At 35.8% G+C, this 16,349-nt stretch overlaps 1 protein-coding gene across 1 annotated transcript in view; it reads left to right on the top strand.

Moving 5' to 3' along the window:
- LOC123866067 (hemicentin-2-like) overlaps positions 1-16,349 on the top strand; it is a 220,567-nt gene that overhangs the window by 70,692 nt on the left and 133,526 nt on the right. Inside the window, exon 2 of the mRNA XM_045907389.1 lies at positions 2,446-2,603. Within this exon, the coding sequence (XP_045763345.1) occupies positions 2,525-2,603 (79 nt within the window). The 5' untranslated portion in view covers positions 2,446-2,524. The remainder of the gene's footprint in view (positions 1-2,445; positions 2,604-16,349) is intronic.

Raw genomic sequence — 16,349 nt, 5'->3', positions numbered from 1 at the left:
CCTCTAACAGGGTAATAAGGGAGTTTAATATAATTAATTATTTTAGATTTATTACACCATTTTCGCTAATTGGCATGACCCTTAATATTTCTTCATTTAATACACCATTTATTTTATCTCACATTTTCGCCAACCTAAAATCGCCTGACGCGTCTAAAGAAATTTTCATTTCAAAAACTTAATTGATATAAAACCAAATCTCAGCTTATCATAATGCACGATATTGCTTGAGGGAAATATTTTCCTCATATCTTGTAAATTAAAATACCAACGAGTTCTTAAAAAATACTTTGTAAAATAAAGCTCGCATTTAAAGTGGAATATGTGATACTCTCAACATAATGACATGAACATAATGATATTTTGTATCTACTTTTTTTAAAGTAACTGTTATAAACTGGGTAGGTTTTTAATAAGATATAGGTACTTGTGGCGTATTGTTTCCTTGTTTCTAATTGGAACCGCTAGGATATGGATGACCCTTTCCGTTGCATCCTTATATTTTGCCAGCAGGTCTGATTGTAGCCAAGCGCATTGTCTATAAATCAAGAAATTATAAATAATTCAAGGGGAAGAAATAAATATTAGTTTTTATTTATAACGAAAACGAATACCTGTTTTCTAAAATGCGATACTGTAAACTTATTTCTAACACTAAAACAACTTACTATAACTTGAAGTGTTAAGTATCTACCTCAGACTATTGAGATGTACCTAAGACGCTTTAATATAGATTTAGTTGCCTAAAGTAATGCTTTTGAAGTCTTCGAGAATCCCGAAGGAGGCGATAATAATCGCTTTTCATTTAGTAGCCCAACGACTTGAGTATTTCGAAATTCCACACCAAAAGCTTTTGTGTTATCAACGTAAAAGGTTTTGACAATTAAACAACAATTTACTATTTCAGGGCCCTGGGATCAGTCTATTTATTATGTCCCAAGTTTTGGATTGTATAGTGTTCGATAGTATTAAGTACCAAACTAGCTGAGACGCTCTGGCTTTGTTCGTTTTTAAAGTTAAAATAGTTAGTTAAATCCTTTTTGTTTCCTACCTGTCTGAAACTGGTACTTTTAGGTACCCCTTCTAAGTTAACCCGCTTGGATCATAATAATATACTGCATCATCAATTCCCACCAGCTAAGAACGCAGTTATGAGCTAGCTGGTAACCGAATAAAAATGTCAAGTGCAAGTTGGACTCGCAAACGAAGGGTTCCGTGCCATCGTACAAGAAATAGCTATATTTTTTGTGATGTATTCACAAAATCACGGTTTCCTAATTTTTTCCTTTACATTTTGTGCTTAGCTTGCTACCTGTCAAAATTCATTGTTCTAGGTCAACGAAAAATGCCCTATAGGTTTTGATTGACAGATAGACAACACGATAGGCAACGAAGTGATCCTATAAAGGTTCCCTTTTCTCTGGAGATACAGAACCCTAAAAACTAGAATTGTTTGGATTTTCGTTCAAAGAAATCGGATCCTTAGCAGCACTTAGCGAGACGAATGCTCGTTGTCAGTTGTTGTTCGGGAAATATGAAGATTGATTGCCGACAGCCTTCAGCTTATCTATTAAGTCGAGTTAATGGTCTTACAAAATCGTGAAATTAAGGAGGCGATAAATTATAAGCAGCTGTATTTGAAACCGGGCAATTAAGACGTTGCTATCGTGATGTTTTCGAGGGATTTTCCGATTTAGGTACGATCGTGGGAACTAAAAGTGTTATCGTAATGAGGATTAAAGCTTTTTAGTGTGTATTAAAACGAAATGTAACCTTTGGAACAGGAAAGAAATACTTATTCTCCGTATACCTACTAACTACAAAGTTATTTGTAGTACCAAGGTATTTTATATTTTATTAAACGTTTATAACTACTTACATTTATAAGTAATTTAATTTTATGTATTTATTTTATGGGCATTCAACCTACACTACACTGTACAGTAATTAAATGACAGGCAATATATAAAACACTCAAACCAATGAAACATTTACATCTATGACACAACTACTCGACTAAACTAGTGAACATATTTTTAACCCCCGAGCCAAAAAGAGGGGTGTTATAAGTTTCACGTGTGTATCTGTGTATCTGTGCATACGTCGGGGGCATCGTAGCTCCTAAACTAATGAACCGATTTTAATTTAGTTTTTTTTTGTTTGAAAGGTGGCTTGATAGAGAGTGTTCTTAGCTATAATCCAAGAAAATCGGTTCAGCCATTTGAAAGTTATCACCTATTTTCTAGTTACCTTCACTTGTCGGGGGTGTTATAAATTTTTAATTTACACTTGTAGTGGAAGAAGAAAGGGATATTCCCTTTTTTCTCCTTTTTATGTACACCATTATCGCCGGAAAAAAAAAAATTTACTGAATATTACAATAATAACTTTGTTAAAAAAATAATAATCAGGTAAAATTATTAACACAGCGTCCGTTGGTTTCAGGTTTTCATAGCAGAAAGAAAATAACGTTGAAAATGTAATCAAGAATCAGTGTAGTGCAGTAATAATTAAGAAGTATAAAATGGAGTGTTCGCCTCGCCCCAGCTCGACGCGAGTGCTCTCCCTGTGGACCTTGCTCATCGGCAGCTTTAATATAGCAGGTCAGTTGGTTTATAATTCAAACTTTTGATGAGAATTTCAGCTATAATATTTTATACTTACTACAGTTTTCTATGATGTTTCATAATGTTTTATTTTGAATTTTATTTCTTAGCGGAAGAGGGGTCTCTCCGTCACTCGCTCCATACAAACTTAGTTCGTCTCTCATTGGCACACTAACCAATCATACTCAATGCAATTTTGTAGAAATTTTCCGGGAACCAATAATCTATGCCTATGCCAAATATCTATGTGGTTTTCCAGATTTCCGTTAAAATATTCGGTTTCAAAGCTACGCGGTCTTAAAAATTCACATACGAATCTTTGAGCCCCTGTAATTTTAAAACTACATATTTTTAGAAAAATCTAATACACCACAGGCACAGATATTAGTTTCTTGAATATGTCTGCAAAATTTCATGGACTTTGGTTGCTTAATATTCAAATGAAATTGGGGCTACGATTGTATGGAGTAAGTGACGTAGAGAGCCCTGTTAATTAAGGGTTCTGTCGATATACTTATAGTACGTGACAGGTAGAGATGGCAATCGGGGTATGAGGCGGAGGGACGCCCCGCACACCCGTTCGTCACCCGCGCTATCTCGCACCACGCTAACCCAAACTTCTGAACCTAGAAAGCTAAGCACTAGCTTCTCCTTTCAGCAGGTTGCCCGGTAGAGATTGCTCTAAGCAATAAGGCCGCCTTTGCACACAATTGTTTTTTCTGTTTTCTTCTTTCCGCGTTGTGTTCCTTTACATGTATTTTGTGTGCAATATAGACTTATATCTATCTATCTAGAAAGCTGAGATTTAGCACAGACATTTCCTTTATCATGTCGACAAGGAATAAATGTTGACTTTTAGAAATTTCCACAGGAGCAAAGCCGTGGGTAATCACTAGTTATTAACATAAAGTTCACCTCATAGTTAAAACAAAACCTTCAAGTATCAGTCGTTAAGGCGTGACCTATTTTTTGTACACACTAATCGTATGCGTGTCGTAATCAGCAATAACTTTTATCGTGCAATGTAAAAGTGGAGTACTCATTTAATTACGTGGTACAAAGTAGGCCACCCGTTTTATTTTGCGTTGCACAGAGCTTTACTTTAAGCCGTCATGAATACCGGGACGTATGTCGAAACGTTAAGGTGGAGACTGACCTCGAATTGTAACGCCACCTAACATTTGCATAGAGCATGTTATGCGACGGTGTTTGCTAAAAATGTTTGTATCAATCTTGCTGCGAGCAGTACTCAGCCGTACTTCGTTTATTCGTAGGGTGCAGTATATGTGGGTATAGGCTTGGTATAACAGAGTTTACAGAGATTTTACATTTCGCTGAGTTAGATAGAGTTTGAGCGTTGCAAAACAAAACGTCAGAGTGAAATAAACCTAAATTAAAGTTTATAAATTAGTCCTTGATTTAAAATTATGCACCTTTACCTACCAAATTATTTTTATTCCACATGGTTTCCACTTGGGCCGCAAGATGTATATGCATGGACGATCATAAGCTTTATAAAAATATTGTTAAGCTCAATTTTATTTTACTCTAATGTTAAAGTGCGAATCCTATCGACGTTGCGATTTAAAATCTCATTCTAATCCATCAAATTAATACAAAATCCAGCAAAGCTCTATTAAGCAAAAAATTCTGTTCTTTAAAGCTTTTAAATGATAATTATTAGTAAGATATGTCATTTGACATCTAATTGTAAGCAAAAATGAGTAGCAGTCTAAAAACCTCTCCTACTAAAATAGTTACTAATTAAGTTGTTGTACTAATCATTGTAATGTAACACAAAAGATTTCGTAAAAACTCGATAAACGGGCGATTAAACCAAGCGGAATATCTCAACTTGCTGTACATAAACGAATGCTCACATTGTCACATGTTACATTACATTACGCTCATATCATACAGGTCAGTTACCAGCTTTACAAGCCGTACGTGAAGATATAAAATATAACATAAGTACTTATAATATTTTTTTTTTTTGTTTTATGACAACATTTATTAAAGTCGCGGAAATGTTGGCGTTTTATTTTTTACGTCGCGAAATAATGGTAGGACACGACGATCGTGATGGTTACAAATGAAAACAGTATTTAAAATATACCAGTGTAATGTTTTTGCTCGTATGTTGCAACTATATTGTACTTTTTAGGAATATTAATTATTAGTCTAGGAAAATAATAATTTTACTCTGCAAGCCCGTTAATATTATAGTAGGTATATTTTACTATGCGATAAAACAGTAAATGGAAGAAAATAATGTATTACGTTTATGGCCAAACCAAGAGCGAGTGAATTTAAATTCTATATCACATTTTGAATCTAAGAGGTCCTAGAAAAAGAGATTTATGTACAATTTTCTGTTAATTCAATTATTATATTAAAAGAAAAATGCAATAAGAATAGTAAAATCATATTTCACTTACTTTTAAAAATTTAAATACTTATACCTACTTTTACTATTACTCCATAACGTTTAAAACACATAGAGATTAAAGCTCAACGCACACTAAAGAATGGAGTGAAGCCAAAGCACTGCATCTTTTTTAACAACAACTTAAACTTAGCGATATTTATTTACATAAACATTCTTTTTAACACCCGACCCAAAAAGAGCGGTGTTATAAGTTTGACGTGTGTATCTGTGTTTCTGTGTATCTGTCTGTAGCATCGTAGCTCCTAAACGAATGAACCGATTTTAACTTAGTTCTTAGATATAGTCGAAGAAAATTGGTTCAGCTGTTTGAAAGCTATCAGCTCTTTTCTTATAGAGGTTTTTGTGTCAGGGATTTTTTAAATTCAGTTATTCATTTAACAGAAGCTTAAACTTAGCGTTATTGACATAAACATAGTTGAAATTGGTATAATGAAAACAAAATACGGAGAAGATTCAAAGGGCATGCGTTAATAGGGCGGCTACTTTCCGTTAATAAAATAAATAAAGCTGAATTTTAGTTGTTATCAAAACAGACGCTGCGCCTAGATTTTACTTTATGGGATGTGTACCTACCTAACGCCTAAGGTACGACCCGACAACGAAACGTTGCTACTTGGTTCTATTCCATTCTGTAGTAAGTAGGTGCGCGTTGCACTTAAGCTAGCATCCGGTGTTCACAGCGACTATTTACTAAGGGATAATATTGTAAATTTATGAATAGTGCTTTTGATCCCGGATTTGTGTCGACTCAAGATATGTGGAGCGATCACCGGCTCTCACACTATAAAAGCGCCTGGTAAGCAACGTTCAAGTACTCTACTAGAAATTCTACGTTACATCGTTATAAAAATGGCTGTGCTTTAAAGCCTGAAACAAACATAACGAGCTGCGTTACAGCGGCGCAATGGCAACTCTACAGGACGTAATACTGGACGCTCACGTATCTGTCGAGCTAAGAGGCTATATTATACTGGTTCTAGTAGATTCCTCTTACATATGTGGTTCTAGAAATTCAGTAACAGTCGTCACATTGGTTACATATACATTGCGTTATGGAAGCACGGCTCGTATAGCAGGATAAAAACATATTGGCGGTAGGTATATTTCATAGACTCTAGAGCCGCGATGAACATGATTGTCATCGAGTCACTCTGATGTCTCGCGTTTTGTGTGTTTCCAGCTTTAAAAATGCTATCAAAGTAGTCTTTAGCCGTAAACTCGGGTGATATGAGATGATGCATAAAACATATTTATTATTATATACTTAATGTTATATACTTGTCTGAGATAAAATAACGAGCTTGACGTAAGCTCTTTTACAATTTAACGAACGTACTTATTCGGTGACTTCTTGGAATCAGATTTGTCGAGCCATCTTGTGATACGTCATCATCACATCATCAGCCTGTGGACTTCCACTGTTGAATATTGGCCTTCCCTAAAGAGCGCCACCACAGCCGGTCCTCAGCCTTCCTCATCCAGCCAGTATCTTTATATCGTCGTCGGTCCATCGTGCGGGCGTCTCACACGAGGCTTGCTTATTATTATCTGGTCTCTATTCAAGGACTTTCCGGCTCCAACGTCCATCGCCTGCCACTTCAGCTTGCTAATAGTTTGGGCTATGTCAGTGACCTTGGTTCTCCTGCGGACCTCCTCATTTCGGATCTTATCCCTCAGGGAAACTCCTAACATGGCCTTGTCCATAGCTGTGACATATAGTTAAGATAATATTATCTCGGATAAAAGACCAGCGTCACGTAGTATAAGGAATCTGAATTTAAGAAATAGAAGCCCCAAGGAGGAGGGGAGACAAATAGGTACCCAGTAGTGAGCGGGTAATGATGACGATGTTTTATGTACGAAAATAAAAGTGTAGATAAGTACAGACCTGCTAATTAAAAAAAATAGCAAAGAAAATACATTTTTCAGGCCGAGTAAACTATGCCAGGCAAACTAGAGCAGCGTAGTATTGTACGACATTCACGCCCTAGTACACAAAATAAAATATTATGGGTTATTTCAAACGCTTATTTACCGTCGTCGGGACGGTTGAGAAGGCATGAAATCGCGTGGAGCCAGAAATTACATACTTATTAACTTCTTTTTCCATTCCATTCCATCAGCCTGTATGCGTTCACTGCTGGACATAGGCCTTTCCAAGACCGCCCCACCAAACATGGTCCTCCGCTTTCCTCATCCACCCACTCCCCATCATCTTCTTCAGGTCATCGGTCCAGCGGGCTGGAGGTCGTCCCACTCGGCGCTTTTCTTTATTGTAGAAATTATTGCCCCAAAAGCGTGTATGGAACATTAAATCCAAAACTTGTCTTAGTGTTATTGTTCTAACCGAAATAGGACATCGCGTTTTTTTTTTAAAAACATAATAGACTATTTAATACATTTATAGATTAACAGTTGACTGATATCAGACCTGCTGACAAGTCATGATGCACCCTAAGATGGAGCGCGCTTGCCTATTCACTCTTGACTTGAAGGTCTAACTAACCTAACCTACCCATAAAACTGATGTCAGACGGGCGTTCTATATCCTAACGGTTCGAACTAGAAACGAGGAAGGAAATCACTTCGTACGTGTCTTTGGAACTACTACATCACTACAATTTTATTTTTGAAAAGTTTATTTTGGTACCTATATCGTCATCATCAGTCGATTTGCTTCTACTGCTGTACATAAGCCTTTAGTGGACGCCCACCACAATGATATGGTCTTCCGCCTTTCACATCCAGCCACTTCCTATTATCTTCTTACTACAGTTCATCAGTAGGCTAGACGCAGTTGTGTATGTTACAGATAATAATATGTGAACAGATAAATACTCTGAAAATAAAATAAATTATGCACAAAATAAATTAAAACAAAAGCAACGAACGTTTCCATCCACTCACAGAATTAGAAATATTTATTTTAATGAGGGACGATTTCCAGCACCGTAATTTTTTATAAATCGCCCGGAACAAGACATTTTAATCTTCCAAATGGAAACAATTTTAATCAAACAAAAGCTAGGACCTGGAATAAAATACGAAGCGAACATCCACATTAATAAACTCAATGCCTTTACAATTATATTAACAGTAAATGGGTAAAGGCATTAGGGGAGGAAATTATTGGTACGTTTGAACTGCTTTTAGAGAAATAAGAAAAGTAATTTTATTTTGAGCTCGTTTTTGTATTTCCAATCAACAATAATGTTTGAAGTTTGAAATCTCAAGGTTCAAGGAGAGAACCACACGAACGAATGCCGATTTTGGCTCATATTCAGACTATTGTCGTATTTATTTCTAATTACTTCATAACATAGTGTTTTTTAAAGTCAAAGTCAAAGCATTTATGTTGTAGGTACACTTTTTGGTTATCAATTGGTGAATTTGTAAGATAATGAATAATATTACTACAAGTGTAAATTAAAAAATTATAACACCCCCGACAAGTGAAGGTTTCAGTAACTAAAAAAGAGCTGATAACTTTCAAACGACTGAACCGATTTTCGTGGACTATAGCTAAGAACACTCTCGATCAAGCCACCTTTCTAACAAAAAAAAATTAAATTAAAATCGGTTCATTCGTTTAGGAGCTACGATGCCACAGACAGATACACAGATACACACGTCAAACTTATAACACCTCCCTTTTTGGGTCGGGGGTTAAAAACTAAAGTGACCAGGGTTCTGAGTACTGAGTGTAAGTAGGTAGACGTAGCACGCATTGAATAACAAATTATTATTATAATTGCATGCTCCCTGATAGGTACCTACTGTAGCCAGATAATACTGTCCTTAGACTCCATGACATCTGAACAAGGATTGTTAAAATGAAATCACTAAAAACTGAGTGGTGTCAGAGTTACAAAGTTAAAATTATGACGTAGTTAAATCTCGAGAGGAATCCCGTAGGATGGCGGGAATGTAAACCTTTGAGCTAAGCGGTATGTCAGCTTTGATAATGTACAAGGAGGAAAGCTTTTAATTTTAAACAAAAAGTGTTTTGCTTTGGTTGTTATAGTATGTTTCCTTCTGTGACTTACGTATTCACTAACTTGGAGGTAAACCATAATTTTAGAATATGTTTGTATTATTTCGGACTTTGAGTGGCGACGCATGCAAGCAAAGTGTAGCCAAGTTTTTTTGGTAACAACTTAAATTACTACAACTTAAAATATTTAAGTCCTTTTTTAAGGACTTGTCATCCCATCTTGTGGAGTCCACGGGTGACCGGAGGTCTGGCAAGTTACCTTGGTCAGCATATTAGTCTAGCCATTCAACGAGGTAGCGCAGCCAGCGTTCTGGGCACCCTGCCTCGTTACAGTGATTTGGATGACATTTTTGTTTTGTAATTTTTAAAGTATTTATAGTATTTGTGAATATTGTGATTGTTACATTCAATTATAGATATTCTATATATTTTATGGACTTCGAAATAGGGTTGAAATTGGTAAATTGAAAATTCAGGGCCAGCAGCGTGGCAGACTATGGCCTAAACCCTTTTCATTCGAAAAGGATACCCGTACTCAGTAGTGGGCCGGCGAAGGGTATCATGATTATGTGTTAAGTGCCTGAAAATCAGCACTAAAGTAGTCAAATACTGCAGCAATATGCTGAGGCAGAGCTCACACACAAAATATTGTTCTTTGTATTTTCTAGTTTTATATTGTATTTTTATTTATTTCTTTTCTTTTGTTGAGCTAAGGGAACTTTTATTTATTTATTTAAGTAAAAACGGGGATGCAGGTGACCATGCAACGGAGCTATATTATTGCGTAGTTAAACCTCGAAGGAATTCCGCCTCAGAATGTAAGCCTTTGAGCTTAGCGGCATACCGCCTTTGGTAATATACAAGGTAAGGCCTTTTATATCGAAATTGTTTTATACCAAGTTGTGTATTTCTTGGTAAATTCTCTTATCATAAATCGGTTTTTGTCTCATGGAATTGTAATAGGTTCAAGAATATATTTTGTAATTTTATTAGACAGCTTAGACAATTTTATTACAGACCTTGCAGACCTACATTCCTACGACTGTACAGAGCATCTCTTTGATTGCCCCACAAATCTCTATCGTATGTTTCTTCTGTAAATCGTAAGTACAACTAGAAGTTATTATTATTATTAAATAGCGGTACTTGTTACAGCGCAATAAAGTGCAACTCAGCTCACACAGGACTGCAGCCTAAAGTTTAACAAACACCTCTTTATCGCTAAAGCTCTTATCTCATTTTTGTCTTATGAGATTGAAAGAGATCAGGAACCACCTTAGGTGGGTAGGTATATATCTTGGATCACGTGACCAAGTGAGGAAATGTTTTCATGAAAAGTTGAACCCATATAAAACACTTTAAACAAATCGTTCACCCACTCTCAGACAAAAATATCTAAACACACTACGCTCATAAATTTTCTTCTATATCCGACAAAAATCACGCACCTTTTTGCCACCGGCCCCGAGCAAAGTAGCTCTTTCTCATGCAAAATACATATACAACGCACGCAACCCCTTCGCTCCGATTTATTTTCAAAAAGGAACAATGCGAAACAATAAAAAAGTGGCGTACGTGCGAACACGACTCCTCGTATCGCGTGACCTTCTGGATAATAAGTGACGGCTAGGTCGAGATTCAATTTATTGTTCTGTCATTTTTCTTTTTTTTATCCAACTACGGAAGTATAATTTCAGTAGTAGCACTAACAGGGCTCTCTCCGTCACTTACTCCATACAATCGTAGTTTCCATTTCATTTGAATATTAAGCAACCAAAGTCTATGTATGAAATTTTGGAGACATATTCTCAGCTAATATCTGTGCCTGTGGTGTTTTAGATTTTTTTTAAAATATGTAGTTTTAAAATTACAGGGACTCCAAGATTTGTATGTGATTTTTAAGACCGCGTAACTTTGAAACCGAATATTTTAACGGAAATCTGGAAAACCACAGGCATAGATATTAGTTTCTAGAATATGTCTGCAAAATTTCATGGACTTTGGTTGCTTAATATTCAAATGAAATTGGAACTACGTTTGTATGGAGCGAGTGACGGAGAGACCCCTCTTAAAATTCTGAAACATTTATTTCTTGTAGGGCAATTCATAATACAGCAACAGTATGAAGAAAGGCACAGAAGTCCAATGCCCTTGATCTCGTGGCAAATGACGACCACTACGACTCTTCAACATAATACAAATACGTACGAAACGAATCGAAACTTCTTCATTATTTTATTATATTAAATTTCAATAATAAAGCTTTATCCACTTATTAAAAAATATGAGCCATATTTCATAATTTTAAGTAGTTATGAAAATATCTTTTATTCTGCAAATAGTTTCGCCTGTTTCGAGGAGTTTCGATTGCGATTCAACTTTTGCGGGAGGAGTTATAGTGGAAGGAGAACGGAAAACTTTGAGAAATGGGAACTTATTGACTCTTTGAATGTAGGATTATTATCTTTGCATTACCTTTGAAATGAGACGAAACATAATTTTTATGGTGAAACAATATTATGTTAAAATAATATTTAGGCTACTGTGAAAGGTATGTTATCTGTTATAGCTATTGTTGTCATTTAAGATTCTTATTCATTGCATAACAAATCAAAATTACCAAGATACAGAACTTTATATTATTATAGTTTATAGAACAAATTGCATCAAAACGTGCCAAAAACAGATACGTCAATGTAATAAATGCCTATACAAGTGTAAATTAAAAATTTATAACACCCCCGACGATCCAAAGTATTTGAGTTTTCCAAAACATCATTTTCAAATAAATAATTACGTATTTAGGCAACGTCCATCTTGACAGCTTGATATTTGTCTATTGACATAATATTATGAACCTAACGGTTATCTAACCTTCTTTTCTACAAGAAAACTAGAAAAGAGCTGATAACTCTTAAACGGCTGAACCAATTTTTTTAGATTATAGCTAAGAACACTCTCGATCAAGCCACCTTTCAAACAAAAAAAACTAAATTAAAATCGGTTCATTCGTTTAGGCGCTACGATGCCACAGACAGATACACAGATACACAGATACACAGACACACAGATACACAGATGCACACGTCAAACTTATAACACCCCTCTTTTTGGGTCGGGGGTTAAAAATAATATGTACCACACAATATTATATATCACTCTCTTACACGAATTTTTGAAAAAAAAAAACACTTCCAAACTGACATAGCGTGCTTGGTATAAAAGTTTATTTATGACTTTCTTCTTCTTGAGTCGACAGTTAGGGTTACCTCAAATACGGGCAGCCCAAAAAGCCGCAACAGCGATAGCTCGGTCAGTAGTATATTACGTAGGTATTATCTGTGGTCGGTATTCTCGTGCAACTCCTCGTTCGTGCAGGTTGTCGGGCACGCAGGGCATATAAGCGCACATTTCTGGACTAAGATTGGAGGGTTACCGGAACCAATCTTCGTTGGAATTTTTACTATGAAACACCATGTCTTGTTGAACATCGCTGGTCAAAGAGAAATCTTAGTAAGAAAATCTGTGCTTGTGCACTGCTAGATTTATTCTTACGATGAACTCAGGGTTCTTGAATACAAATGAGAGCACCTGTATAAATCATCTCGAAACATGCCACACTAGCTTATAGAATAGTAGATATGCCATTCGGGTAATGTCCTTGATGCCATTTTTATGGAACATAAAGTGCAGTTACACTTGATGTTGGGTTATTGCTGTTAGCGAAGTGCGTTTCGTCCGCCTATTACGCTCAACCGCAGTCATAAACGGGTAAGTGTCGACAACTGTTATTATCACACTTTTGGCGAGTTACACAGCTTAATTGGCATTGAACCTTGAAATGCTTGAACCCTTAAGCATCTTCAATACTCTTGCCAGAAATGAAGTTTTTACGAGTTCTCTGATGTTTACATTTTAGGGTATTTGAATATAAGGGAGAGTACCAGTAAAAATCCTATTGAAAAGTTAGCACACTAACTCATTGGAGGTATATTAGTAGATACACCATTCGGGTAATGTCCTTGATGCCATTTTTATGGAACATAAAGTGCAGTTACACTTGATATTGGGTTATTGCTGTTAGCGAAGCGCGTTTCGTCCGCCTATTACGTTCAACCGCAGTCATAAACGGTTAAGTGTCGACAACTGTTATTATCACACTTTTGGCGAGCTACACAGCTTAATTGGCATTGAACCTTGAAAAGCTTCAGTCCCTAAGCATCTTCAATACTCTTGCCAGAAATGAAGTTTTTACGAGTTCTCTGATGTTTACATTTTAGGGTATTTGAATATAAGGGAGAATACCAGTAAAAATCATATTGAAAGTTTAGCACACTAACTCATTGGAGGTATATTAGTACTTACGCCATTCGGGTAATGTCCTTGATGCCATTTTTATGGAACATAAAGTGCAGTTACACTTGATATTGGGTTATTGCTGTTAGGGAAGCGCGTTTCGTCCGCCTATTACGTTCAACCGCAGTCATAAACGGTTAAGTATCGACAACTGTTATTATCACACTTTTGGCGAGCTACACAGCTTAATTGGCATTGAACCATGAAAGGCGTCCCTCTTTTAACTTCTTCAATACTTTTGACGGAAATAAAACTTTTATTTTTATATCTATCAGAGTAAGTTGCACTTAAAAACTGGAGTATCTGACAAGGAATATACCATATAATTTTATCGAGTTTTTATAATTAGGCTTTATTTTTGTACTTGCTACCAAACTGAATAGATATATATTTTTTTTATTTTTTTATTTGACTAACCAACAACATTCCTACTACATATTTCGTGACTCTACCACCATCCGAACCAGAATACAGATTCTACTGACCGTGTATCAGGCAGGCATGTATATCAATATATGGAATTATTCGTATAGTTACCAAAAGTAGGTCAGCGAGTTTTAAAACTATCCTCGCCAAAATAGTCCATTCTTATTGGTAATCGGTATAAATATTTCATTATTTAACAGTCCTGTTGACATTTCTATTTCGAGTTTCGTTTCGTGACAATCATCACGGGCCGCTGATTGCCGAACAAAGTTCAACGAGCGGACATCCACAAAGGCTCAAGTATCTGTTAAATCATCACGGACAAACGGTTTCCAATTGCTTTGGCCCATTAAAAGGTTTTATTGCTAGTATCACCGCAGAACGTGTAATGTTCATCGAATACACTGAAATTGCTTTCGTGAATTGGGACATTTGGAGTCGAATGTGCCGCGATAATTTAAGATCGTCCCCCTGTGAAATTAGTAGGGTCATTATTTTAGAAAATCCTCTAATATAAACTTCTGATTAATAGGGGTCAACGTAATTATTTAATGGCTTCACTCTTCGTGAACACTAAATTGCTTACTAGACAATTTTCATTGAACAATTCATGATATTCATCATTTCCTCCCTCTTTTCTAATCCGAACCGCCATGATATGGAACGCCCTTCCGGCATCAGTCTTTCCTTCCACCTATAATATGGGTAGCTTAAAGTCAAGAGTGAATAGGCAACTTCTAGGCAAGCGCGCTCCATCTTAAGCTGCATCATCACTTGCTAGCAGGTCTGATTGCAGCCAAGCGCTAGTCTATATAATTTTTTTAAAAAAAAAACATCATCTCAATCCATCGCTGGCCTACTACTGAGAACAAGTCTCCTCTTAAAATGAGAACCGTACTGGACAAGTGTGGATTAGCAGATTTCATACTTTGAGAACATTATGGAGAATCATTAAGGAGGCAAGCAGGTTTCCTTACGATATTTTCCTTCATCGTCATGTATGCATTACGTACATGAAATTATTTTGAGTGTTTTATGTACCAAGATACATCGCAAACATAATCACACAACACACAATATCTATAAAGGTTCAGAAATAGGCAGAAGTGTTACTTCCTTGTGTATTTTTTACGAACTACAGAAAGTTTTACAGTAAGTACAATTTTACAATGTTTTTCAACCGATGCACCCAGGTGTGTCTGTTTTCAAGTTTTAACCCCAGAAAAAGCTGATCAGACCTAATATTCAAGTTCTATTCAGTAGGTCAGTATTGTAATATGTTTAAGTTTATACATTTTATACTTAAGCCACCACGCCAAGCTGGAGCATATAGTGTCCCAAGCAGAAAGCTATTATAACGCCTTGGCACAGTAAGTTCCAGGTTAGCCCGCTTCCATCTTAGACTGCATCATCACTCACCACCAGTTGAAATTGCCGTCAAAGGCTAACTTGTATCTGAATAAAAAAAAATATTCTGCCCAAATTTTGCCACTATGTGATAGCCAGACAAAAATGTAAATCAATTTTTTATGCACATTGATTTTAATTTTAAATGTAAACACAAACTCAATGGCAAATAAACAAGAAATAAATAAAATTGGACAGTGTAAAGAGAGACAGTCATTAATTTTGTGTATTCAGAGACTCAATTCCCAATAAAACAGCCCAATCGTTTCTAATTACAACATTCACTTGATTACTTACTAGGTACTCACGATTTCAGAAAATCTATTTATTCATTAAACAAAATAGTGAATAGGATATAAATAGGCTGTATAATTGTTTAGCGTTTCCAAATTCGATTGCAACAAGTGTAAATTAAAAATTTATAACACCCCCGACAAGTGAAGGTTACATTAACTAGAAAAGAGCTGATAACTTTCAAACGGCTGAACCGATTCTTTTGGATTATAGCTAAGAACACTCTCGATCGAGCCTCCTTTCTAATCGATCGAGCGATCTATCTAGCGGTTGATTTTGCTCAAGTTGCAAATACACTAATTATACTTACCTAAATATAAAATCGAAACAAAATGATAACTAAATCAAGAAGTGTTTTCTAAAAACTTTGAAATAATGTTAGATATAATTTATTTTTACTTTGTCCCTCAAAAACAGATTTGCATGTTAAATAAACGAAACAATATATGCAAATCTTTATGAATCTAATTTAATGTTTGGAGTTTATAAAATTGTGTTCTGTCTACAACTGAAATTATGGTAATAAGAATTACGAATCCCTATCCCTACTTACAACGTAATTTATTATATAGTTTTTTCATTGTGGCTAACTGACGGTTTTACATCCTTACTACTATTATAAATGTGAAAGTGTGTCTGTCGTCAGGTCTATTTACCTTTTCACGGCCCATCCGCTAAATTGATTTTGATGAAGTTTGGTAGCTTGCATCCCGGAGACGGACATACCTAGATATTTTGTATCACGCGGAATAAATCGTATGTATCATTTATTTTTGGATAATAATACTTTTAGACGAATATACAGACGACTTGGTCT

This window comes from Maniola jurtina, chromosome 6 (assembly GCF_905333055.1).
Source record: "Maniola jurtina chromosome 6, ilManJurt1.1, whole genome shotgun sequence".
Taxonomy (NCBI): domain Eukaryota; kingdom Metazoa; phylum Arthropoda; class Insecta; order Lepidoptera; family Nymphalidae; genus Maniola; species Maniola jurtina.
This window is presented reverse-complemented; position numbering and strand designations above follow the sequence as displayed.